Here is a 27,925-nt window from a genome sequence, read left to right as displayed (position 1 = left end):
GCACAAGAGTTCCTATGTGTGTAAGCACAAATGGCAAATAAAGTTTTTGACCTTTTTTTGACCTTTGTTTAATTTGATCAAATTAGCAGTCCAAACCCGGTATAATCTAGATGCGAGTACATTCCTGCCCACCTCATTGAAACAGAAACTTCACCCTCGCCTTTCTCGTTAGTTTGTCTCAATCTTCATACACTTCTCTCAGTGATCCATCCCTTCAGATTGAATTAACGTAAACAAGATGTTTGTGTGTTTGTTGCTGCTGCTGTTTTAGTTGTGAAGTGACTGACTTTTAGTGACTGCAGTCTGTTGTTTTGAACGTGTGAGTCCCGGTTTCTATTCGAGAAACATTGCTGCGACGGCTCCGAGAGTCAATAGACAATTGATCGTCAATAGTTGATCCGAAAATAGTTTTATTCGCTCCATAGTTGCTGCCTCACCCGCTGAGTTTCTCCAGCATTTTTGTCTACCGCCAATACTCTAATGTCGTTTATGCAAAGAGCGATCTTGTTCCCATAGGTTAGCGGTTTAAAATAGTAAGAATGCATTCCTAGGAGTCTCTTACCATGAAACTAATTCACACTCGGTGTGTTTTGTAGGTGGGTCAGCATAGAATAACTGTGGATGCGGGGATCCATTATCATACACAAATGTGTAATTAATTTCTTAAAGTCTAAGGTATTGCTGAAAATATATGTTATTTTTGGGCGGGCTTTTCAAATGTCAGTTCTTTTGTGGAGCGACGGTTGTTTTCCTATTGGCGTCTGGTCATTGGAGAACGAGGCAGCTCTACGATTGGCCTATTTCATATTACCAATGAGATGAAGCGCTGCGCTACCAATGGTAAGCGCCCCATCACATTCCTCTCTAGAAGCTACAAGCAGGGCCAGTGCAGGGATGGATGGGCTGGGACTTTATACTTTGCAGCATTGAAGGCTAAACAGTGACCTTTTTGATGTGTACAAGAATCTGATGGGCAGGATAAACTGAATGAAGTTTTTTTTCCCCCCAGGGTAGAGGATTCAAAAAATCAAAGGCGCACGATGAAAGTGAGATGGAATAAATTTAAGAAAAACCTCAAGGGCAACACTTTTATTCAGAGTGTCGTCCACATCTGGAATGAGCTTCCAGAAGAATCGATAGGAGTGGATACAATTATGACATTTGGACAGGTACAAGGCCAGGAAGGTTTTAGAGGGATTATGGGCCAAAAGTAGGTAAAAGAGACTAGCGTAATATGTCAACTTAGTTGGTATGGACAAGGTTTCCATGCTGTACAGCTCTATCACTTTATGACTTGTATTTTATACAATGACAGATGACTGGCACTCACTGTGTGAATTAAAAGATTTAGGTTTATTATTGTCACGTGTACCAACAGGAAACAATAAAACTTCCCTGCACTGTACTGCAAGGAGTCAGGCCTGGAAAACACACTATTTGACCATCACACCGCACAATAATGTAATGACATGGACCTCACATTTCCCTGTGGGGCAACAGATTTCCAACACCAACCCCTCGTGTACAGATAAAGACAGGAACACCCCCTGCACTACACTGTGAAGTCACAGCCCAGTACAGACCACACAGCCTGTGGTCTGAGAGATTTGCACCAGCCACTCCCAACACTGTAAGGGCACAGACCTGCACAAACCATCTCAGAACTGCATGGAGACTGCCCAGTACAGCTCCAGCACTGACAGCAGGGAGATGGACAAAGGGAAACTCAGTCCAAGACCAGCTCAGGGAACTGGGTCTCTGCACATCCATATGCAACTGTATCAAATTCCTGTGCATGCATATTTCTGAAGATCTGTCCTGGCCTCAGCACATTGATGCAATCAAAGAAAGTGCATCAATGTTTCTACTTCTAAGACTGGGGAAATTCAGTATGCCAACAAATACGTTATTTAATTTCTATAATTGCATCATGGCCTGGTTCAGCAACTTGAACGACCAGAATCAAAGACGATTGCACAAATGGATGAACACTGCCCAGTCCATAGACACAAAATGCTGGAGTAACTCAGTGGCACATGCAGCATTTCTGGAGAGAAGGAATGGGTGGTATTTCGGGTCAAGACCCTTCTTCAGGCTGGTTAGGGAAAAGTGAAACAAGAGATATGGAAAGGTAAAGAACAATGAACAAAAGGTGCGCAAAAATAAACGATGATAAAAGAAACAGGCCATTCTTAGCTGTTTGTCGGGTGCAAATGAGAAGCTATTGCGATTTACTGTAGGTGGGAGAGGGATAGAGAGAGAGAAAATGCCGGGGCTGCATAAAGTGAGAAACATAGAAAAAGGTTCAGGACTAGGCCATTCGGCCCTTCGAACCAGCACCACCATTCACGGCTGATCATCTAAAATAAGTATCCCGTTCTGGCTTTTTCCCCATATCCCTTGATTCCTAAAGCCCTAAGAGCTAAATCTAACTCTCTCTTGAAAACATCCAGTGAAGTGGCCTCCACTGTCTTGTGTGGCAGAGAATTCCACAGATTCAGGCTTTTTGAAAGTCCAGTTACACTGGCTGTCCCTCATTCATTCTACTTGTTACATCCTCTAAGAAAATTCCAGAAGATTAGTCAAGCATGATTTCCCCTTCAAAATCCATGCAGAATTTGACTGATCCTATCACTGCTTATCAAATGCGCAACTATAACATCTTTAATTATCGACTCAAGCACCTTCCCCACTACCGATGTGAGGCTAACTGGTCTATAATTCCCCGTTTTCTCTCTCCCTCCTTTCTTAAAAAGTGTAGTTACAGTGTTTACTCTCCAGTACAAAGGAACTGATCCAGATTCGAGAGAAAATTGGAAAATGATCGCCAATGCATCCATGATTTCTGGGGTACACCTCCTTGGGTACGCTGGGATGTAGACCATCAGACCCTGGGGCTTTATTTGGCTCCAGTCCCAACAGTTTACCTAACACCATTTCCTGACTAACGTGGATTTCTTTCACATTACCTCGGTCCCCTAGTATTTCTGGGAGATTGTGTCTTCCTTAGTGATGACATAACCAAAATACTCATTTAACTGTTCAAGAAGGAACTGCAGATGCTGGAAGATCGAAGGTACACAAAAATGCTGGAGAAACTCAGTCTGAAGAAGGGGTTCGGCCCGAAACGTCGCCTATTTCCTTCGCTCCATAGATGATGCTGCACCCGCTGAGTTTCCCCAGCATTTTTGTGTACTCATTTAACTGTTCTGTCATTTCCTTGTTTCTCCATTATAAATTCATCTGTCTCTGCTTACAAGGGACAAACATGTGTGTTCACTAATCTGATCCTTTTTACATATCTAAAGAAGCTTTTACAGTCCGTTTTTATATTCCTGCAAGCTTTCATTCATGCTCTTTTTCCACCCCCTTAATTAACGCCTTTGTCCTCCTCCATTGAGTTCTAAATGTTGTGGTTCTTCTCACAGTCCTGGTGTCGCTGTTACGTTCCCGCCCTCTGCACTGACACGGAAACTTTATCTTCTTATTCCCTCTCAGCTTGTCTCTATCTCCAAATATTTCACCCACAACGTTACATATAGAGCAGACTAATATGAACAAGGTACTGCATTTGCATTTTGCTGCTGTTGATGTGGTTTAATTGCTGTGGTGAACATGATGTATGAACTGTAACCTCCTGTGTTGTAAGTCCTCTGAAATCTCACTTCTTATCAAGATCACTACAAGTTCTCGGTCCTTTCACTGAACCAACTTTTTAATAATAATAATAATAATAATATCTTTTATTGTCATTGCACGTCAGTGCAACGAGATTTAGTGTGCAGCTCCACTGATGTACAAGAAAGGTAAATAAATACAATACATAAATAAACAAGCTGAATTGATTGACGTGACCATCTGAGGGAGACTGTCCAAAGGGGGTGGGTGGGGGGGCACTCATTAGGGCCGGTTCAGAGCCGCTATAGCTCTTGGGATAAAACTGTTCCTGAGTCTGGAGGTTCGGGCGTAGAAGGCCTTGTAACGTCTGCCGGAGGGAAGTAGTTGAAACAGACCGTGGCAGGGGTGTGATCAGTCCTTATGGATGCTGAGGGCCTTCCTGAGGCACCGCGTGTGGTAGATGCCCTCCAAGGCTGGTAGCTCTGTCCCGATGATCCGCTGCGCTCTGTTGACGACGCGCTGAAGAGCTCTCCTCTCCGCCTCCGTGCAGCTGAGATACCACACAGAGATGCCATACGTTAGTATGCTCTCTGTGGTGCAGCGGTAGAACGTTGTCAGCAGTTGTTGGGGCAGACCAGTCTTTTTTAATGTCCTCAGGAAGAACAGTCGTTGCTGTGCCTTCTTGACCAGCATGGTGTTTGTGGACCATGTGAGGTCTTCTGAAAAGTGAGTGCCCAGAAACTTAAAGCTGGACACTCTCTCCACACTTTCCCCGTAAATGGAGATTGGGGCGTATTCTCCAGAATGGGACCTCCTGAAGTCAATAATCAGCTCCTTGGTCTTGGAGGTGTTTAGTGCCAAGTTGTTATTGGCGCACCAGTCCGCCAGGTTCTGCACCTCCGCTCTGTAGTTTGTTTCATCACGGTTGGTGATCAGCCCAATCACTGTTGTGTCGTCTGCAAACTTCACGATGGTGTTGGTGTCGAATGCAGGGACACAGTCGTGAGTGAAGAGGGAGTAGAGCATGGGGCTTAGTACACAACCCTGTGGTGTGCCGGTGCTCAGGGTGATGGTGGAGGACAGGTGCGGGCCCAGTCTCACTGCCTGCGGTCGCTCCGTGAGAAAGTTCAGGATCCAAGCGCATATCGGTGAGCTGAGGACTAGCTGGTGGAGTTTGGTGGTGAGCTTGGTGGGGATGACCGTATTGAATGCAGAGCTATAGTCAATGAAGAGCATCCTCACATACGTGCCCTGTCTGTCCAGGTGAGTCAGGACAGTGTGAAGGGCCAGAGAGATGGCATCCTCTGTCGATCTATTTGCCCTGTATGCAAATTGATGGGAGTCCAGTGAGGCAGGGATGCTGGATTTAATATGGGAGAGGACCAGCCTTTCGAAGCACTTCATAGGGATTGGAGTCAGGGCAACCGGGCGGTAGTCATTGAGGTTGGTGATTTTGGACTTTTTCGGCACCGGCACTATGGTGGCTGTTTTCAGGCACTTGGGGACCGTTGCCAGAGATAGAGATAGATTGAAGATTCTCGTGAATACCTCCGCCAGCTGTCCAGCACAGTCCTTTAATACTCTTCCCTGGACTCCATCCGGGCCTGCAGCCTTGCGTGGATTGATCCTACGCAGAGCGCACTGTACCTCCTGAGTGCTCAGTGTTAAGGCCTGTCCCTCCGCCATGGCCGGGGTTATTCCACACCTGGTGGTGTTGCCAGTTTCGAACCGGGCAAAGAAGGTGTTTAGTTCGTTGGCCAGTGTGATATCACCGTGCGGGCAGGCGGGGCTGCTCTTGTAGTCAGTGATGTCCCTGACACCCTGCCACATGCTTCTGGTGTCCGCGGTATTGAAGTGGTCTTCTACCCTTTGCCTGTGGATGACTTTGGCCTTTTTTATGCCTCTGTTCAGGTTCGACCTGGCCGCACTGTAAGCAGAAGTGTCCCTGGATTTAAAGGCATTGTTGCGTGCCCTTAGCAGATCCTGAACCTCCTTGTTCATCTAGGGTTTCCGGTTTGGGAACATCTCTATTTTCTTGTCCACTGTGACAGTCTCCACACAGCAGTTGATGTAGGAGAGCACAGTGGATGTGTACTCCTCCAAGTCTACCTCTGTACCACTGGTTGCCTGTTGTGCAAACAGGTCCCAGTTGGTGCGATCAAAGCAGTCCTGGAGTTGTAGGGTGGCATCCTTGGGCCATATTTTGACCGTCCTTATTGCAGGTTTGGTCTTACGGATGAGGGGTTTGTATGCAGGCAGAAGAAACAGTGAGAGGTGATCAGATTGTCCCAGGGATGGGCAGGGGAGAGCTCTGTAAGCGTCCTTGATGTTGGTGTACACTTTATCCAGCGTGTTTGAGCCCCTGGTAGGGCACTGCACATGCTGGTGGAATTTGCGGAGTGTGGCTCGAAGGTCGACCTGGTTAAAGTCCCCTGCAACAATAAAGGCACCGTCGGGGTGAGCATCCTGCTGCTTACTGATGGCCGAGTGCAGCTGTGCTAGTGCTAGGTTAGCATTAGCCTGTGGTGGGATGTATATGGCCATGATGATAACCACAGTAAACTCCCGAGGCAGGTAAAACGGTCTACATTTAAGCAGTAGGTATTCCAGGTCTGGGGAACAGTAGCTCTCTACTGCAGTGTGGTTGGTGCACCAGTCATTGTTGATGTAGATGCAGAGCCCGCCACCCTTGCTCTTACCGGAGTCCTTTGTTCTATCAGCACGATGCAGTGACCGGTTGGTCAGGTCCACAGCCCCATCGGGAACCAGCGCGCTGAGCCAGGTCTCTGTGAAGATCAGCACACAGCAGTCTTCCAGGGATCGCTGGGTGATGATCCAGAGCCTTACCTCATCCATCTTGTTGGTGAATGACCGGACATTCGCGCGAAAGACGCTTGGGAGCGATGGTCTATGTGGAGCCCTCCGTAGCCTGTCCTGCACCCCCGCTCGCCTTCCACGTGTCTGCTTACGTTCCCGGCGCTTGCTCCGTCTCCTGCCTTCCGGAGTGGTGATCCAAGGGGCTTTCCTGCCCAGCTCCGACGGGACGGTAAGGGTACTGTAGTACTCACACGCCAGTTTCTCGCAGCCGCGTCCGATGCTGAGTAGTTCCGAGCGGCTCCATGTGCGACCAGTCGGGATTGCGATGCGGGTCTTGGATTCCCTCGTCCTGTAGGTGAGTTTCTTCTTATGGTTCTTATGGTTCCTGGGGTTTCCGGGGTTACTAGGGTTCCTATGGGTTCTAGGGGTTCTGGGGTTTTTAATTACCTTGTTTTTCCAGCCGCGTTCGGTACCGGGCTGCTCCGAGTAAACTCGGGCTTGGGAGCGCAAAGCCGCTGCGTCTGGACGCGCCGCCATCAGCACCACGGCAGCACCTAAGTGAGGACTTGACCCCAGTTTATGAATAAAAACCTGTCCATAACCTAATCCCCTTTGCACAAAAATCCAACCGCTGTTATGTTCCATGAATCGTATTTGTTTCGAATGGTTACCAGGTGAAATTTTGAGATTTTAAAAATCAAGTCTGTAATTTATCCCATCAGATAAAGCATAAAAATAAGTTTAATTTGACACCTAATTCACTTTCATATCTCAAGTATTTAAAAAGTTATGGCCATTTTCATACTCGGAAATTAGCATCTTGTTCCCTATTGATTTTCTATGGACATAACAAAAAAGCTGTGATCGTGAACAGTCAAAAGCCCATAACTTTCTTAAAAATTAAGAGAACTGAATGAAATTTTCAGTTATCATAGATTGAAGCATTCTGAAACAAATATAAAATAATCTTACTTGGATGACCTGAAATTAAAGCATATAATTAGTTAGTTACCTAATTGTAGCTAATTTCAGACTTCAATTACTAGATCTAAACATCTATCCATTTCTTAATAAATGATTAACATTTTTAAATAGCCTAAATGTCCAAATAATATTCACAAATAATTCACAATAAAACATGATTTTTAAATCTCATTTACATTAATTTATAGGCCAAATGGAAGGAATTTAGTGTTTAATTGCTGTAAATAAATGCCCATTTAAATCAGCTTTCCAGTGGGTCCCTGTGGAACGCGCTGGTTTAGAACGTTCACATTGCGGTAGATTTGTGCCCCAAATGCCGAGAAAAATACTGCGGGATATAATGGGCCCAAATTGAGCTACTCGCAATATTAAACTTTGTATAAAGGGATCTTTAGAAGCCCTTTTTAATGTAAAAATATACAACCTAACTTCTGCTATTTGCTTTATGAGACCCTGCGGTTGCTGACGGTCGCGGGTTTAGAGATTGATTTTTAAACTACTATAACTATTATTCAAGGCCTTTAAACCTAATAATAGCTTTTGCGACGGGGTCTTCCAGCGATTTTTCGTTAATAATTAACTAGGCTGAACATTTTCGATTGGAACAGCTTAGAGAAAATCGCGTTTTAAACCCGCCCCCTCTAAACGGCGCCAAAATCGCGCACACCCGTAACGGAAGATTTTCAAGGACGCTTCAGGTAGGCTTTGCAACATACCTAAAATTAATGGGAGGTTACATTCCCAGAATCTCCTATCAGATAATTAATTCACTAAAGTGGAAAAAGGATTTATTAAAGTTTAAATTGTGAATTACTCTTAAAATATAAGAACAATTTAAATGTTAAAGATGAGAGTTATTAAGTTTTTTCTTGTTGTGATCTGCTGCTCACTGCCTCTTGATGGCTATTTGCTGTTGATAAAAAAGGAGACAATTTTAATATAGAGAGATTGTGCGGTTGTAATTTGTTGTAATTCCCAATCCTCTGGACTCACTGAAGAATTTGTGCAAAACATTTTTTTGAGGCGGGGGCTGTCAAGGTGTGGTGGGGGGTGGCTTCTTATTTCGTGTGGCGTGCACAGCCTAAAGTTGTAGGACAACTTGTCCTATTTGATCTTCTGTTTGTGCACGTCGAGTTGATTGCATTACTCGAAACTGGGCGGACCACGTGAAGGTTGCAATTGGGTGGTAAATGTCCTGCAGCCGAGAGAGGGGGACGGCTTCAGGCGGGGGCTCTTGTGGGCTGATGAGGGAGGGGGTGTCCTGCAGCTGGGGATGGGGACGGCTTCAGGAGGGGGAGCATCCTATAGCCAGGCGGAGGGTAGTGTCTTGAGGTGGGGATGCTAGTGGGGGGGGGGGGGGGGAGTGAGGAGTGAGTGACCCACTCATGGCCTCTGAACTCACTGCCTTGGGACTAACTTGTGGTCTCTGGACTGACTAACTCATGGCCTGTGGACTGACAGACTGAATCACAGCTTGTGGACTGACTGACTTATGCCCGACTTCTGGAGTCATGTCCGACTTTTGTAAACTGAAAACTGTAACATCCACATTGAGGAACAGCTTCTTCCTGACAGGCATTAGGCTATTAAACATAACGAATAAGCTCTGAACTACGAAATGCTATATTATTTGTCATTTGTCACACACACACACACACACACACACACACACACACACACACACACACACACACACACACACACACACACACACACACACACACACACACACACACACACACACACACACACACACACACACACACACACACACACACACACACACACACACCCACACACACACACCCCCCCTCCCCTGGTTTTCGACAACGACATGGAACACATGTCCCGCACTAAACATAATCGATGATCAGCCCTTCCACAGACATGGTGAGTGGCTCTGAAAAGAGCCTTTGGGTCACTATGTTGAGTTTCTCTCGCTTACTTGCTCGCTCCGCCGGTTTTCTTGGGCAACAGCACGGCCTGGATATTGGGCAACACACCGCCCTGAGCGATGGTCACCCCTCCCAGCAGCTTGTTGAGCTCCTCGTCGTTGCAGACGGCCAGCTGCAGATGTCTGGGGATGAAGCGGCTCTTCTTGTTGTCCCGGGCCGCGTTGCCGGCCAGCTCGAGGATTTCAGCCGTCAGATACTCGAGCACATCAGCCAGATAGACAGGGGCTCCTGCACCCACCCGCTGAGCATAGTTGCCCTTTCTCAAGTGCCTATGAACACGACCGACCGGGAACTGCAGTCCAGCCCGGGTCGAGCGAGACTTTGCCTTGGCCCGAGCTTTGCCGCTGGTTTTTCCTCGACCAGACACCATAGCCATATGTTTTGGTCTTGCCCTAAGCTAGCAGCCTTTTGGAGGAGTGCTTTCGACTTGATAAGCAGAGCCTACGGCCAGACTATTCCTCGAAACCCACTGTCAGCCATTTTCGGTACCCCTCCCAACACCAACCTCTCTGTTGCGGTGAAACGGGTTCTAGCTTTTACAACCTTGTTAACCCGGAGACTGAACTTGGTTAACTGGAGGCTCACCTGTCCCCCGACACACGCCCGCTGGATTAATAATAATAATAATAATAATAATATATCTTTTATTGTCATTGCACGTCAGTGCAACGAGATTTAGTGTGCAGCTCCACTGATGTACAAGAAAGGTAAATAAATACAATACATAAATAAACAAGCTGAATTGATTGACGTGACCATCTGAGGAAGACTGTCCAAAGGGGGTGGGTGGGGGGGGGGGCACTCATTAGGGCCGGTTCAGGGCCTAAGGAGGTGCTTTACAATTTAAAGCTTGAAAAACGTAGGTTCTCTCTCAAAGGCTCTACCAAGACATTCCTAGATACATGGAACCCTTTCTTGGAACTTGTTAACTCTCTCAACTTGTCCCCGGACTCGGACTGAGTGCTCTCCACCATTGTACTGCTCTACTGCAGATGCTCTCCCCTTAACCCCCCCCCCCCCCCACACACAATTATTTATTTAATTACTTACTTATTTACTGTTATTAGTGACCCCTTTTTAAATTATTATTATTATTATTTATTTTTTTTTAGTACTTTTTGTTTCGTTTATCTTACCATATTTGTGTGTATGTGTATGTATGTGAGTGTTGTTTGTCCCCGTTTGGTTCCGACCTGATTCGGGTGGGTTGAAGGTGGGTAAGGGTAAGGGCTTTGAGGGTCGCTTACATACTGTTGCACAATTATGCCTTGACTGTCACTATCTGTTATCATTGTATGTATGCAAATTGCTGTGAAATTCAAATAAAAAGATTTAAATCATAAAAAGGACATGATCTCATTGGTGTGAAGAATGACCCAAATCACAGAACTGTTTTATCTACCAATCAAAACCCACAACAGAAAAGCGCTGAAAATAACTGCCAGTCCCTTCAAAACTCGAACTTTGAAATAGCCGCCAAACTATAAATCTGTATGTCAATACAATTTGCTACATCACATAATCATTGCTTTTTTCATTATCATTTTTTATGTAAGTGCATTGCGTTAAGATGTTAATTATACTGCTGCGAGTAAGAATTTCATTGTTCCGTTCACGGTACATATGACAATTAAATACTCTTGATTGTTGACCACCTTGAACCCCGGGCAATACAGCACAACACATTTAATTTACGATTTATTTGGGCCGGTAACCGATTACAAAAAATGATCCTCGGCATCAATTAGCGATCGGTCACTATGTAAACGGTGTCGGATTATCGTCTGGTTCATTGTCACAAAAATCGGAATATGGGCGAAAGTGTGAAATGTTCCTCCTTGAAAGACTGGACGAATTGCCGAGTAGAAATGCAATTCAGAACAGTTACAGAGGTGAAAACAATAAAACAGCAACGACAGGGTAGAGAAAAGTGCTGGAGAAACTCAGCGGGTGAAGCAGCATCTGTGGAGCGAAGGAAATAGGCAACGTTTCGGGTCGAAACCCTTCATCATACTCTGGCTTATGATGACTGGGACAAGCTGACGTGAAGGGAAAGGAGTTTTACTTCTGTTTGATGGACAGGAACGCAACATGGATACCGGGAAAATCCCGCGTATATTTAATCACTAAACAGAATGTGAAATAATTCGCCAAGCAATAATATCCTGAAACAATTCTGCTGCGATTCAATGTCGAAACATTAGTACAACTCTTTCTGCGAAAATGTGGGTGGCTCATATAAGAGCCGTTGGGTTTTGGGTGTTTTTTTAACAATGTGTGGTTCTTTATTTGGAACTGGTGTACTTGGTCGCCGCCTTTGTCCCTTCCGACACGGCGTGCTTGGCCAGCTCCCCGGGAAGAGGCAGGCGCACGGCGGTCTGAATCTCTCGGGAGCTGATGGTCGCCCGCTTGTTATAATGCGCCAGGCGGGAAGCCTCGCCCGCGATACGTTCGAAAATATCGTTCACGAACGAGTTCACGATGCCCATGGCCTTGGAGGAGATGCCGGTGTCCGGGTGAACCTGCTTCATCACTTTGTAGATGTAGATGGAGTAACTCTCCTTCCTCGACCTCCTGCGCTTCTTGCCCCCTTTGCCTGCGGATTTCGGCAAAGCTTTCTTTGCGCCCTACTTGGCGGCTGTTTTCGGCAAAGATCCTACAGCATCTTTGGTTTTCGGCGGATCAGGCATTTCCTCGGTGGATTTCAAACACAAAAACAAAACACGATCTTTGCACAGAAGTGACCAGAAACCGCTCGGAGCGCGGATTAAATAGGCAGTGACGTCACCCTATGCTAATGAGGGATGGAGCAGGAGCGGGTCGTCATTGGACGGTCGGTGCGATGTTTAATGACACTTCTCCTGTAAACGCTCTGATTGGATATCTAATCATAATCGCTCGCTCCGCCAATCAGAAGCCGCTCTCACTCACTGTTCGTGTCCTGTCCGGTCCCAGAAAGCTGTCGTTTGTCATCCTTTAGTTTTAGAGACACAGCGCGGAAACAGGCCCTTCTGCCCACCGAATACTCGCCGACCAGCGATCCCCCTACACGAGCACTATCCTACACACTGGGGACAATTTACAATTGTACCAAGCCAATTAACCTACCAACCTGAACGTCATCAATGTGATAGGTAACCCGAGCACCCACAGAAAACCCACACAGGTCACGGGGAGGACGTAAATCGGTTTCAGAATCATTTCACCAGAGCGCATGTCCAGGGACCATGACTGTCCTTTCAGACGCCTCCTATATGTATCAAAGATCTATAAGATCTTCAGACGCCTCCTATATAAGATCTTATAGATCTTTGATATATATCGTCTGAATAAAGGCCTTGACCCGGTTAACTGAGAGTAGTTCATATTTGGAATGAGCTGTTGAGGAAACAGGTACAATTACAATGTTTAAAATATATTTTGACCAACATTGGGATAGGACGGGATTAGAAGCTAAGGGTCAAATTTGGGCAAGTGGAACTGACCCAGAATGCATACATGGTCACCATGGCCAAGGTGAACCCGGTGGCCTGTTTCTGTGCTATAAAGCTCCATGAAATTCTAGAGATGTTCCACCAGTGTTAATATCCCGGGCCCAGCGCATTGTTAGCTAAGGTGACATGGAGGCATAAAATCAGTAAAATTCTCAGAACAACAGTGCAACTAGTCAGAGAATTAGGGTGGGGGAGGGATGGGGAGAGTCAGAACTAAACCAAGGTCAGCACATTTGCTTATTTATCTCACAGGGACCTGCTGACTCTGACCTCGTACTCCCTCACTGTTTAATGCGTCCCACACACCAGATCGTTTCCCCCTCTAGCCGTTGCTCCCAATCCACTTCCACTGGTCTTTGACATAACAATCCCCTTTGACATCAAATCTCCGTAATCTTCTCAGAAAGTGGAGGCGCCAATGTTTAAGAAAGAACTGCAGATGCTGGAAAAATCGAAGGTAGACACAAAATGCTGGAGAAACTCAGCAGGTGAGGCAGCATCTATGGAGAGAAGGAATAGGGGACGTTTCGGGTCGAGACCCTTGTTCATCCCAATGTCGGTGGGGGTGGGGGGGGGGGAGGGGGGGGGGTAGGAGCAAAGAAAGGAAGAGGCGGAGACAGTAGACTTTGTGGGGGAGCTGGGAAGGGGGAGGGGAAGGAGGGAGAAAGCAAGGGCTATCTAAAATTAGAGAATAGAGTAGGACTATGGAGTAGAGGCACTGATGTGCTTTCTTTATAATTGCATTAGTGTGCTGGGTCCAGGAAAGATCTTCGGAAATATGCATGCCCAGGAATTTGAAGTTTTTTACTCTCTCCACGATCGTCCCATTGATATAAACAGGATTGTGGGTCCTCATCCTTGCTCTTCCAAAGTCCACAACCAGTTCCTTGGTTTTACTGGTATTGGGAGCCAGGTTATTGTGCTGGTACCATCTGGTCAATTTGTCAATCTCACTTCTATACTCTGACGCATAGCAGGGCTGCAAACATTGGGTGAGAGTTGGGAGTGAGAAATTGCGAGAGACCAAGCCCGAGGGAGCGTAGCGACTGAGGGGGAGGGGGGGGGGGGGGATGGGGTTAGACTGTGGGAGGGGGGGGGGGGAATGGGGTTCGACTGTGGGAGGGGGGTGTCCCCCGTGTATTGGTATGGAGCTTTTGCATTTTTCAGCTTGAAATTGTGCAATCTGGTGCATACTGTAGCCAGTCTTTTAACTTACATTTGAATACAATATTTATGCTTTAAGCTGGATTAGCTATGAATAAGGTTACATTACATTCCTAATTACATTCCACAGTAGAGCCAGACTGTGATCAACAGATGCAGCACATGAATGATCTTAGTGTATTCATGTATGGAAATCAGATTATAATCAAGCACTTGGCCCAAGTTGACCATCCTGGGTCTCACTGCACACCTGGTACTACTCCTGACCCTGACTCCGGTTGCATACCTTCTCTCATTCCTGACCCTGAGTTCAGCCTTGCACCTGGCCCCTTATTCTACCATTATCCCAGCTTTGACTGCACACCTAGTACTATTCCAGATCTTGACTCTGGATGCACACTTGTCCTTGCACCAAGTCCCTCTGCACTGACAATATATCTGGTCCACGCATAAAGCTTACTAGGGCCCTATACAACTGCAGAAGGAGCTCTTAGCTCCTATACTCAACTCCTCTTGTTATGAAGACCAGTATGCCACTTTCTTCACTGCCTGCTGTACCTGCATGCTTACTTTCATTGACAATAGAACATAGAACAAGGACCTCTAGATCCCGTTGTACTTCTCCTTTTCCCAACTTGACACTAGCATCCAGTGTCCCAGTACCTCACCCGTGTGGAATCATGATCGATAAATCTCAGCTAGGGTTCATGTCATTTCTTCCCCAGCTTTGCATAGTATCCTTGAATATGGCTGATCAGTCCATCAGTCTGAAGAAGGGTCTCGATCCGAAATGGCGCCTATTCCTTCGATCCATAGATGCTGCCTCACCTGCTGTTTCTCCAGCATTTTTGTCTACATTCGATTTTTCCACCATCTTCAGTTCTTACTGAAAGTCCTTAAAGAATGATCTGCTTCATACATCCAGCACCTGCTCTACCATATTGTATTGTATTGTATTGTATTGTATTGTATTCAAATTTATTGTCATTGTCTCAATTAGAGACACCGAAATGAATTTCCCTTTACAGTCAGTATCATAAAAATAAATAAATAATAAATAATAAAACAAATTTAAAATAAAATAGAATTAAAAAAAAGCACAAACACAGAAAGTCCACGACACAACATGACACAGTGGCACCAAGGTGAGGAAGGTACCATAGTCCAGCCAGCCTCCCCTCCGATCTTCCCAGATGTTCACCCGTGGTCGGGGCCTTCCGAGCACCCGCAGTCGCCACCCCGGGCGGCCCGATGCTCAGGCCCTCTCGCCGGGCTGATGGAACGCCGACGCCGAACCCCGACGGTGAAAATCCTCATCAGCAGCCCGGACCTCCCAATCAGCCGCCTCCCACCGGAGTCCGCAGCTCCCGAGTCCGCAGGCCAAGCGGGCAGAGTCGCAGGACCCCATGATGTTTGTCAGCGTCGCAAGCGTTGGGAGCTCCGCGAACCACAGCTCCAGGATGTCGGTGCCGCAGGCCCAGCACTCCGGGCTCCAGACGGCGATCCCCGGTAAGGCATCGCCAGCCCCGCGATGTATCAGCGCTGTCCCGCCGCTGCTGGAGCTCTGGTCGGTCCAGGCAGGAAAGGCCGCGCCAATCCAGTAGGTAGGCCGCTGGGGGGGGCGAGGACGCGACTCGAATAATAGTCGCGTCCTCTCCAGGAAGTGACTGAAGGACGGTATCCCCCTTACCGTACCCTCTTCCCCCACAATAAAACATTAAAAAAAAAAAAAAAAACACACTTCAACATAACAATAAAAACAAAAAAACAAAAAGATACCGGGCTGAAGGTGGAGGCAGCTGGCACCAGCGCCACCGGAAGTACAACATATTGAAGACTTCCCCGTGAATTCTTCAAGTTCCGTCACCTTCATGTATTTTTATATATATTCAAAACAGAGGAGAAATACTCTCCAAGGTCCTTGCCAACCTCCTGCAGCTCCACACATAGACTTTGGTCTTTGATGGAACCATATTCTCTCCAGTTACTTTTTCCATTTTTCTCTTCTATGCCAAAGTCATCTCATTCCCCCATTTTTAACTTCCTTATTCCTTCCCATGAATACTTCTGCATCTCCTGTACATATCCAGGGATCACTTGATAGCAGCTGGCTGTACCTGAACACACCTTCCTTTTTTCTGACCAGAGCCTCCACACCTCTTGTGACCCAGAGCTCCCTCCTCCTGCTGGCCCTGCCCTTCACACCAACAGGAATATTCAGAACTTGACCGCTCACTATCTCACTTGCTGGACGTTCCTTTATACTCAAACAACATACTCCTATCATTTTTGTAAGATTCTGTCATATACTGTTAACATTTGTCTAGCTGCAGTTTGAGGAGCAGTTCTGCATTTTACCATAACTGTATCAACACAAATAGAACTAAAATGCCTCCCCATCTATAGTTTTAACAAGAATAGGTTAAGCTTTGCTGACCCCATCTGAGCCCTTTGCACCATGGCTGTCCAGGTCTATATCCAGAAATGTAAAATCTATTTCAAAGCCTTGTTATTCTTGCAACTTTCTTCAATCATCCTGCATCTTTGCTCCTCTAATTCCCAACAAGATCACCCCTGCATTTCAATGTTCCATTCATTAATCCTCAATACTTTCATTTTAGATAACTGCGTGATGTTCCCCCTCATCAAAAATTCAACTACCTCTCCTCTCTTTCTCCTGCTCCATCTAGCCTGTCGCACTGGTACCCTGGAACATTAAGCTACCAGCCTGACCCTCCATTAACTATATTTCTGCAGGAGCTATAATATCCCAATCCCATGTACTTATTCACGTCCAGTACGGCCTCTTTTACTGAAATAAATGTCATTTAATCAGACACCCTTTGCTCACTCCCTGCCCTGTTGCTGCATGACATATATACTGAACTTGGTGTTGCTGACTTTGCAATCAACTTGCAGCTTCCACTTGCCTCACTATTGCTTTGGATCCCACACCACTGCCAATGAATTTAAAATATTCCCTGGTATCGTGAGCAAATCTGTCCGCCAGAATATTGGTCACCCTCCAGTTCAGCTGTAACCCGTCCCTCTTGTGCAGGTAACTGCTGCAGCAGAAAAGATCCCTATAATCCAATTCCAGCATCTGCAGTTCCTTCTTAAATGCTATAATCCAATAATCTCACTCCCTGCTCCAATTTTTCCACCATGCATTCATCTGTCCCATCCTCACAGAATTTCCTTCTTTTCCCCTGACTATCAAGTATCCTATCACTGTCGCCTGACTGGCCTCATTCATCCCCACTGTGCCACAGAGCCAGTCCTAGTAGCACAGACCTGGATGTTGCTTTCTGTTGCAACATCACTGGCTCTCCCTCCCCAACAGTTAAAATGACCCACGACTACAAACACATTGATTTCACATCCTTCCTCATTCAGCCGACATGTCTGGTCTCCTCATGCATGCTGACTATTGAGAGGCAGACAGTATAATCCCATCATAGTGATTGTCCATTTCTTATTCCTAAATTGTAACCATACAGTCCCAAGAGCCGATCCCTCCAGGATATCCCCAGTACTGCTGTAATGCTCTCCCTGATTAGAAGTGCAAAGCTTCTGCCCTTTTGCACCCGGCTCTGAATTCACCCGGGGAGAATTTAACTTCTCCTCAAAGGGACGTGAAGCTGCCAGTCCTGCCCTTCCTTCAGTCATGGTTCTGTGATTGTAACAACAGTATTCTCCCATGTGCTGATCCACAAACTCTCAGCTCACACATCTTACCCGTGAGGCTCCTTTCATTCAAGTAAATGCAGTTAACCCCACCGGCCCTTCGCGAGATTCCCCTCCTGTCTCTATCTACTCATCCCACTGGATTTTACTATCCTATTTTCTACATAGCCCACCTGATCAGAGTCACTGTGGATCCCAGCCCCCTGCATCACTAGATTAACTACTGAGTAGCCCTGGTGCAACTATCAGCGAACTTCACTCTGTTCCACCCACTGCCCTCCCCAGCCCTCTCTGCTGCTGAGACACATTTTTTTCTTCCTCTGTTCCAATCAAGCATGTCAGAGTTAAAATGTCAGCCATTTCTCTTTCCACAGATGCTGTCTGACCTGCTGAGTTTTCCACCATGTCCAACATTTCTTCACATTGACATCAGATTTTCCGCTTCTCATCAACAGCATGGCCATGACACAAGTTCCCAGTGAGTCCCACTGCCAGCAGCCGTCGGGCACTAAAGCATTTGTCAACAACTGTACTCAATCCTGTCACTGACACAGTCTTGGGATAAACTTGCATGTCACACAGATGCCATGTTTTCACTCCTCAGATCAACCTGATTTGTCACACTATGCGCCAATGTGCAAATCAACCATCTTGGATGCACAAACATCATAAAATATTCAGATTTCTTCAGATAAACTGTCCTTCAAACCCCTTCAATTTCCAACCCCACAGACCAGACACACTGTGTGAACAGTCACTGCACTCCCTCTATTGCACATACATTCTTCCTATGATAGACCTGGACATAACATACAAGATGCCGTCTTACCAGGTCTCCACGTGATCCCAATGAGATATCTCTACACTGATCACAAATCCTAGTCACAGGGCAAAATACAAATGTTCTCCTGAACTACTTGCTGAGCCTGCATGTTAACTTTCATCACTTTGTTAACAAGGACTCTTAACATCTCAATCTGTTCCCATATAAAAGTTCTTGTCTTTACTATTTACCCTCTCAGAGTGGACAAGCTTACATTTTATCCCTACTCTGTTCCATTTGTCACATTCACCTCTCGTGTCCTTGTCCCCCAAACCCTCTCTGCAATCTTCTCACCACTGACACTGCCACCCAGCTCTGTAACACCAGCGGACTTGGATACATTACACTGAGTCTCTCATCCACATCACTGATGTGGTGCCGCTTCTTCCAGCCTATTGAGCAGCAGTTGAAGAGCGCAACCCGGACGTGAGGACTGTACAGAGCTGGTCGGGGGGGGGGGGGAAACAACTCCAGGACTGTTTGGTATCTGTAGACTGGGCAATGTTCAGGGACTTGGCAATGGACCTGAATGAATACGCCACAGTCGTTACAGACTTCATAAATAAAAACCCATATGTCAGGCTGTTAGTCATTGACTACAGCTCGGCATTTAATACCAGCATCCCCTCCAAGCTGGTTACCAAGCTCTCAGATCTGGGTCTCTGTGCATCCCTCTACAATTGGATCATCGACTTCCTCATCCGCAGACCACAGAATGTCCATATCGGTGGAAATGTGTCATCCTCGATAACAATCAGCACGGGAGCACATCAAGGCTGCCTGCTCAGCCCCTGCTTTACTCACTCTATACTCATGACTGTGTAGCCGGACATAGTGCGAACTGCCTCATCAAGTTCGCTGATGACACCACTGTTGTGGGAGGAATCACCGATGGTGACGAGTCAGAGTATAGAAGTGAGATCGACCTATTGACCAAATGGTGCCAGCACAATAACCTGGCTCTCAACACCAGCAAAACCAAGGAACTGATTGTGGACTTAGGAAGGGGTAGGATAGGGACCCACAATCCCATTTATATCAACGGGATGATGGCGAAAAGGGTCAAGAACTTCAAATTCGTGGGCGTGCATATTTCCAAATATCTTTACTGGCCCCAGCACACTGATGCAATTATAAAGAAAGCACATCAGCGCCTCTACTTCCTGAGAATATTACGGAGAGTCGGTATGTGAAAGAGGACTCTCTCGAACTTCTAAAGGTGTACAGTAGTGAGCATGCCGACTGGTTGCATCGTGGCCTGGTTCGGCAACTTGAGCGTCCAGCAGCAGAAAATAATGCCCCTTCTCTCTCAGAGTCTCTCACCTGTTTTGGGCAGAATTTCTGGCAGTTTCCCACCAGGCCTGAGTGACTGAGCTGTCAGCCCAAGAATCCATTCCGCCCACAATGTCCATACTTGCCCTCCGGTAACCAGTCCTTTCGGCCCACAACACCCATACTAGCGCTCCAGAAAGCCCCCTCCCCACTGGCCACCAATATTGGAATTGGTGGAGAGGTAGAATATTGCGTTGGGGGACCAGCCCTCCCGTGTGAACATGGGACCCAACGGGTCCCACTTCGTCTAGTATCCCTATAAACCTTTCCTATCCATGTAAATGTAGTGTCACGCCAAAGATACTGGAGCTTGGTGTGACGCGAACGGGGCAGTGGAAGCGGCTTCTGATTGGGGGAGCGAGGGATTGCAATGTTTCACCGCAGATATCCAATCAGAAGGTTTATAGCGAAGTGTGATTCATGTCTCCGACCACCCAATGACGATCCGCTCCTGCTCCATCCCTCATTAGCATAGGGTGACGCCGCTGCCTATTTAATTCGCGCTCCGAACCAAAGATCTTATAGCGGAATATAAGATCTTTGCTCCGAACCAAAGATCATAGAGGAGCAAGATAGACCACTCCTCGACAAACGCGTAGTATCACGTGTGTGATTGTCTACGCCATTTTATTGAGCATTTTTTTGGGCTTCCCCCACACTGTCATGGCGTCCTCCTGTAAATCTTCATCTCACTGCTCCGCTATCAATTGTTCTAATCGTAAATCTAAACGACCAGACCTGTCATTCTTTAGGTTCCCCGATAAAAAAGAAAGGTAAGAAAATATTATTATTATTTTTTGTCGATATTCTGTGGTGAAAATGTTATTTTCTGTTCTCCCATCAACGGCCATTGGGAAACTAGGTTTGTCGGTACATTAGAAAGTTAGTAGACTTATTTTTAATAGATCTTTACTTACCACTATAATAAAGACAATTTTAACACTTCTGTACGTTTTTGGTTTTGTTCTTGTAAGGGATTGGTCTCCAAAATATGGCCCGCGGGACACATTAGGCCCAGTGACCAGGAGATTTTTCGAGCTCAGATTCAAGTCCGAGAACGCGACGGCTGTTACCCGTTATGTCCCTCGAATTGTCGAGACATCACAAGCAAAGATCACAAGCCCGCCGTGAAGAAGGGTGCAATCAAAGATTATACAACTCTGCTCTAGCATCTTTGGGTGCAATGGTGGGCCGGGGGGTTCGGCGGCGGCGGCCGCAATCAAAGGTACGAGAGGAGCTCTGCTCTATAATCTTTGGTCGGAATGGGACGGCTGCACGTTATAATGTGCTATCGTTCCACTCCCTCTCCCCCCTTCTCCCTCTCCCCCCTTCTCCCTCTCCCCCCTTCTCCCTCTCCCCCCTTCTCCCTCTCCCCCTTCTCCCATTCTCCCTCTCCCCCCTTCTCCCTCTCTTCTCTCGATCTCTCTCTCCCCTCTCTTCCCTCGATCTCTCTCTCCCTCTCTTCTCTCGATCTCTCTCTCTCTCTCCCTCTCTTCTCTCGATCTCCCTCCCTTCCCTCTCTCCCTCCCTTACCTCTTCGTGAGAGTTGGCAGCTCTGCTATGCCTTGGGTCCAAAAGAGGATAGAAAGAAAATACTTTGTAAGAAGATTTTAATAAGCTCTTCTACATTTAAGGTAAATTGACATATTAGAGGCAAAAAGCATCTTCAATATACAGGTCTCTCCACACAGCTGAAAACAATTGCATTTAAGTGATATATCATCCATTGTTCAGGCATGTAGTTATGATCATCTTTTGTCTTATTAGTTAATCCTAAATGATATCTCCTGTAATTTCAGATGTCAACAGTGGGTCCAGAATACTCGTCAACAAGATCTCCTGCACCGAACTGCAGAGTATTTGTCAAATAACTGCCGTCTTATGTACATTGTGTGAAATTGTGATTTGTTAACTGCACAAAACTAATGCAAATGGCGATATATTTATTATTGTATCTACGTTGGACATTTTGCTCTTTGGTGTCAGAACGCGGGGTGGGAGATTGCAACCTTCACGTGGTCCGCCCTGTTTCGACAAATGCAATCAACCCGGTGTGCACAGTCAAATAAGATCAAATAGAACAAGTTGTCCTACAACTTTAGGCTGTGCACGCCATACGCAAGAAGAAGTAGAAGTGTCAGAACGCAGTCTGAAGAAGGCTTCCGACCTGCAACGTCACCTATTCCTTTTCTCCAGAGATGCTGCCTGACCCACTGAGTCACTCCAGCATTTTGTGTCTATCTCTGTTTAGATTGGGCTCGTGGGTGGAGATTGCGGCTGGTCTGGTGATCTAGAACGAGGGCCAAAGTCTCAGAATATGGATAATGATATTTAGTAATGAGACAAGGAGCAGTTTCTTCACTCAAGGGCTGGGAATCTTGGAATTCTTGATCGCGTGAGTTGGTGGAAGTCGAGTCCTTGAAAGGAGAGATATTTTTTTTCAAATACGAAAAGGATGAAGGATAATGGAGAGAATGTGGGAATAAGGTGTTGAGGTGCAGGATCAACAATAATCTTACTGATGGTGGTGTGAACTTAGATGGCTTATCCTTGCTTCTATTTCTTACAGAGATACAGCGCGGAAACAGGCCCTTTGGCCCACCGCGTCCGCTTTGACCAGCGATCCCCGCACACTAACACCATCCTACACACACTAGGGACAATTTACACTTATACCAAGCCTACAAACCTGTATGTCTTTGGAGTGTGGGAGGAAACCGAAGATCTCGGAGAACACCCATTCAGTCATGGAGAGAACCTACGAACTCCGTACAGACAGCACCCACTGTAAGGCAGCAACTTTACCGCAGCACCACCATGCCGCCCTTAATCCACTAGGGCACTAGGTTACAATAAACTTCCTACATATTCCAGGAATGCATCTCATAAAAATGGGAGAGGTTTAAATGCATTGTAAAATCTGCTGTCAGTTTCCTAGATCGGTATTGCTCTAATGGCCTCTTTGTATCATTTTCTTTGATTTAAACCATCCATTGTTCTGCATTTAGATTTTATTTTTTCCCCTGTGGATCACAAGGCACTGTTTGTTTCAGGGCTGACTCTAATCTCCAGCGTAATTTGACAAGACAGCCAAGAGGGCAAACACAGGCAGTTCAGAGCTGCTGCCTGTATCGCATGAGAGAACAAGAATGAGACCAACTTGTTTTTTGCAGATCATCAACCCCTGACTGATGTTATCAATGCCGATGGTGACTCAAGGAGACTCAACCAGGTGGTGGTTTACAAAGGTCCATGCCCATTGTTCCTCATGGCATACCACCAGCCTCAACAGATCACCTAGTCATAGAGTCTCACAGCTTAGAAGCAGGCCCTTCAGCTCAACTTGCCCACGCTGGCCAACATGTCCCATCTACACTAGTCCCACATGCCTGCATTTGGCCCATACACCTCTAAACCTGTCCTAACCATCAAATAACCTAACAGAACTGTCATATGAGGAAAGATTTAAAAGACTAGGCTTGTATTCACTGGAGTTTAGAAGGATGAGGGGGAATCTTATCATATTGTCTACAGTGTACTATGTTTACAGATTCTGTTGTGCTGCTGAAAGTAAGAATTTAATTGTTCTATCTGGGACAAGCTAGATGCAGGAAATTGTTCTACATGACAATAAAACACTCTTGTTAGATGCAAGGGGATCTTATAGAAACATATAAATGAATAAAAGGACTGAACAAGCTAGATACAGGAAAAATGTTCCCAATGTTGGGCGAGTCCAGAACCAGGGGCCACAGTCTTAGAACAAAGGGGAGGCCATTTAAGACTGAGGTGAGAGAAAAACTTTTTCACCCAGAGAGTTGTGAATTTGTGGAATTCCCTGCCACAGAGAGCAGTGGAGGCCAAATCACTGGGTGGATTTAAGAGAGAGTTAGATAGATCTCTAGGGGCTAGTGGTATCAAGGGATATGGGGAGAAGGCAGGCACGGGTTATCGATTGGGGCTGATCAGCCATGATCACAATGAATGGCGGTGCTGGCTCGAAGGGCCAAATGGCCTCCTCCTGCACCTATTTTCTATGTTTCTAGAACACTCATCCAGCAATCCTCGAGCCCACCAGCTCATCCCGTAGTCAATTCATCAGCTTTTCCATAAGAACTTCCATCAGTTCTTCCAAAAGAATGACAATCAGACAATCTCGATAACCCTCAGCCCATCAAGCAGCCCCTTAATTCACCCAGAAGTCTGAACTATTGAATGCTCACTGCATCTCTTTCCATGTCGGCAAGTTAATATCCAGCTGCATGAACCATGTGAAAAGGGAATAAATAGATGCATGTGGTGCAGTGATTTGTGCAGCACTATAGGCCTGGAGACCAAGAGGAGTTCACCATTGAACGGAGTTTGAACGGGGGGCTTGAGGCCCCCAACCGAGGAAGAACAAAAGGAAGGGACTTGAACTTTATTTCGCCTTCCATCACAGTGAGGAATGTGTAGGAGTCACTGTGGTGAATGTCCGTATTAAAATGTGTTTTTGAGTGCTGTTGCTTTTAATTGTATGACTGACCTGGCCAATGAAATTCCTCGTATGTTGCAAAACATGGCAAATAAAATCTGATTATGATTCTGAAAAGCCTTTCCCTTCCATACTCTTTCCTCTCTGAGCTTTTTGCAGTTGCCTGCCTTTCTGTACTTGTTGCAAGAGATTGTCGTGGCATCCAGCATCCTCGGAGAATGTAGAATTAAAGGCAGGCAATGCCAGTTTTAAAGATGGTTATTTGCCTCAAGATTGGATTATTGTATCTCCAGAACCTCTCCAGAGGCTCTGGGAGACACAAGGTTCAAGAGGGAACACAAAAAGCCTAATTAGGAAGAATATTAAGAGTAAGATTTTCAATTAAAATACTGTAATTGATGGAACCTTGCCTTTAAATTGGTTCTTGGATGAAACCCTGATGGTTCTCACATTGTCTCTTTAAATTTACTCTCCTTTTCACACTTGCATTAAAACACACAGCCACCGCCATTCACAGTGATACTGCCCGGCAGTCTCATAATTACAGTCAACACAGCCACCTTGACAGCCACACAAAATGATGTAAATAAAAATTGTTTTCCTTGTTTAAGAAGTTCAATTTACAATTATTTGAAATTGTGGGGGTTGGTACAAAATACTGCTGACCCACAAATGTGTTGCTATGAGACATTCACATTTAAAAAATCCATGTCTCAAAAAAAGCAAGAAGGTGCCCATGTTATTTGACCAACTTATCAGATGAATTTAAATATGTAGGTATGTATGCATTAGTTTTGCTCCTAATTCCCTTTTCCAAATCATTAATATATATGGTAAACAGTTGCGGCCCCAACACCAAGCCTTGCGGCAAAAAAATCCAGAAGATTAGTCAAACATGATTTCCCTTTCATAAATCCATGTTGACTTGGACTAATTCTTTTACTGCTATCCAAATGCCCCATTATTACATCTTTAATAATTGACTCCAGCATCTTTCACACCACCAAAGTCGGGCTAACTGGTCTGTAATTCCCCGTTTTCTCTCACGCTCCTTTCTTGAAAAGTGGGATAGCATTAGCTATCCTCCAATCCACTGATCGTAAATCTATTGATCGTTGGAAAATGATCATGTGTATAAATGTATATGTATGTGTATATATGCATGTATGTGTATATATGCATGTATATGTGTGTATATATGTATGTATATATATGTTTATATATGTGTGTATGTATGCATATAAATGTATCCATATGTATGTGTATACGTGTGTATGTATGTATATGTGTATATATATGTATGTGTATAAACATATATTTATATGCATATATTTATTATTACTATATAATTATATATATAATTGCCTTTATGGTTTATGCACATCATCTTACAAGACAAATGAATTAATAGTGATTATTTAAATCAAAGTTGCTTCTGATCCATGAGAATAAACTTTATTATCTCTAACTTGCCTCTCACACACAGACACATTCATATAAATATATAAAATATATATACGTTAAATTTAATTTTGTGCAGTGTGTGTTAAAGGGAAACTGCACAATACAATGCAAGGGAAACTACGCAAAGTGGGGGGGGGGGGGGGGGCTGTTCCCGCTACAAGATACTCGAGGATCTTTGCTTTGGATCAAAGATTATAGAGGAGCTCTATAATCTTTGCTTTGGATCACAGCGGGTGGCATACCGGAAGTCGCGTGTCGCTTAAAGAAATGGCGGCCGTGACGTTCCGTCACGTTCTACACGTCAGTCCATTGGATTTCGGAGGAGTGGTCTATCTTGCTCCGCTATAGGATCTTTGCTCCGAACGGCTTCTGGTCACTTCATAGAGGATCATAGAGCGAAGTATCTTTGGTTGCTTTTGTGTTTGAAATTCACCGAGGAAATGCCTGAGCCGAAACCAACAGCCAAGAAGGGCGCCAAGAAAGCATTGGCGAAACCGGCTGTAGGCAAGGCGGGCAAGAAGCGCAGGAGGTCAAGGAAGGAGAGTTATGCCATCTAGATCTACAAAGTGATGAAGCAGGTTCACCCTGACACCGGCATCTCCTCTAAGGCCATGAGCATCATGAACTCGTTCGTGAACGATATTTTCGAGCGCATCGCGGGCGAGGCTTCCCGTCTGGTCCATTACAACAAACGATCGACCATCAGTTCCAGGGAGATTCAGACCGCCGTGCGCCTGCTGCTGCCCGGGGAACTGGCTAAGCACGCCGTGTCGGAAGGGACAAAGGCTGTAACCAAGTACACCAGCTCCAAGTAAACATCCACTCAATGCTGACGAAACACCGAAAACCCAAAGGCTCTTTTAAGAGCCACTCACATTTTCACTTAAAAGTTCTACACTAATATTTCGACATTGAATTACAGCAGAATACTTTCTGAATGGTATCTTAGTTATTGCAGATGCTGTTTACTGATTAAATGTGGTTTCAGTACCCTGGTGTCTCGGTTACTTTCCCGGCAAGCAACCAGACATGAAACTTCATTCCCTTCGAATCAGTTTGTGCCAGTCATCATAAGTTGTGTCCACGGGGAGCCGATTAGTGCTATTGTTGCTGTTTTATTTGTTGAAGGTATTGCGGTTTATAAGCTAATGTCCTCATTTCTTTAACTGTTTTGAATCACATCAGTACTGACATCGGAACAGGAGTATAATAAGGCTCTAAACAGAATATCAAACAATAAACACATATCTATACATCTGTGATTCTGGAACCCGGACAGTAGTGGGTCGTTGTTTGCTGTAGATGTGGGATTTGTTCATGAGGACGTAACGGGGAGTGAGAGTTAGCCCGGGTGGTTTATAACAAGACGCGCGAGTGGAGGCGCGTCCACACAAGACATACGAAGCGGTCCTCTGAAGCCGGTGCTCAGCCATTTGATAGACACTGTCGGTGGCTCTGAAAAGAGCCTTTGTGTCGTTAGATTGAGGTTTCGCTGATCTACTTGCTCTTGGTGCCAGAGGCTGCGCTGGTTTTCTTGGGCAACCAACAGCACGGCCTGGATATTGGGCAACACTCCGCCTTGAGCGATGGTCACCCCTCCCAGCAGCTTGTTGAGCTCCTCGTCGTTGCGGAGGGGATGATGATCCTCGTCGTTGTCTGGGGATGATGCGGCTCTTCTTGTTGTCCCGGGCCGCGTTACCGGCCAGCTCGAGGATTTCAGCCGTCAGATACTCGAGCACAGCAGCCAGATAGACAGGGGCTCCTGCACCCACCCGCTGGGCATAGTTGCCTTTCCTCAAGTGCCTGTGAACATGACCCACCGGGAACTGCAGTCCGGCCCGGGACGAGCGTGACTTAGGTTTAGCCTTGGCTTTGCCGCCGGTTTTCACTGGTCCAGTCATTTCCACCAACTTCTACGCACAAAGAATGAGGAAATCCTGCTTCTGCTTCTTCTTCTTTGGAGTTTTACGACAGCCGGCATCCGCAATGTTGCATTGCTGCCACCTTCTGGCTTCATTCCATAGTACTCATGTCTTTACATGATATCCTTTTTATATGGCCAGAGGCCCTCAAGAAATCAAACAACAACTTTATTCCTTTTCCTTTCCCTCCA

The 27,925-nt window shown here is 45.9% G+C and overlaps 2 protein-coding genes and 2 pseudogenes across 2 annotated transcripts; 1 reads left to right on the top strand and 3 right to left on the bottom strand.

The window, feature by feature from the left end:
• Positions 1-9,310: 9,310 nt before the first annotated feature.
• On the bottom strand, positions 9,311-9,744 carry LOC116968546 (late histone H2A.L3-like). Its single transcript, XM_033015314.1, has one exon. It carries the CDS (start codon positions 9,742-9,744, stop codon positions 9,361-9,363), a length of 384 nt encoding a protein of 127 aa, XP_032871205.1. The 3' UTR covers positions 9,311-9,360.
• A 1,915-nt stretch (positions 9,745-11,659) lies between these two features.
• Positions 11,660-12,147, bottom strand: LOC116968539 (annotated as a pseudogene).
• A 14,020-nt stretch (positions 12,148-26,167) lies between these two features.
• On the top strand, positions 26,168-26,717 carry LOC116968597 (histone H2B 7). Its single transcript, XM_033015363.1, has one exon. It carries the CDS (start codon positions 26,382-26,384, stop codon positions 26,625-26,627), a length of 246 nt encoding a protein of 81 aa, XP_032871254.1. The 5' UTR covers positions 26,168-26,381; the 3' UTR covers positions 26,628-26,717.
• A 437-nt stretch (positions 26,718-27,154) lies between these two features.
• Positions 27,155-27,713, bottom strand: LOC116968418 (annotated as a pseudogene).
• Positions 27,714-27,925: the final 212 nt, after the last annotated feature.

The sequence above is a fragment of the Amblyraja radiata genome, chromosome 45 (assembly GCF_010909765.2).
Source record: "Amblyraja radiata isolate CabotCenter1 chromosome 45, sAmbRad1.1.pri, whole genome shotgun sequence".
NCBI lineage: Eukaryota > Metazoa > Chordata > Chondrichthyes > Rajiformes > Rajidae > Amblyraja > Amblyraja radiata.
This window is presented reverse-complemented; position numbering and strand designations above follow the sequence as displayed.

Bases quoted from the DNA above. Each gene is read 5' to 3' on its own strand.
- LOC116968546 (XM_033015314.1), bottom strand. From the start codon at position 9,744: ATGGTGTCTGGTCGAGGAAAAACCAGCGGCAAAGCTCGGGCCAAGGCA.
- LOC116968597 (XM_033015363.1), top strand. From the start codon at position 26,382: ATGAAGCAGGTTCACCCTGACACCGGCATCTCCTCTAAGGCCATGAGC.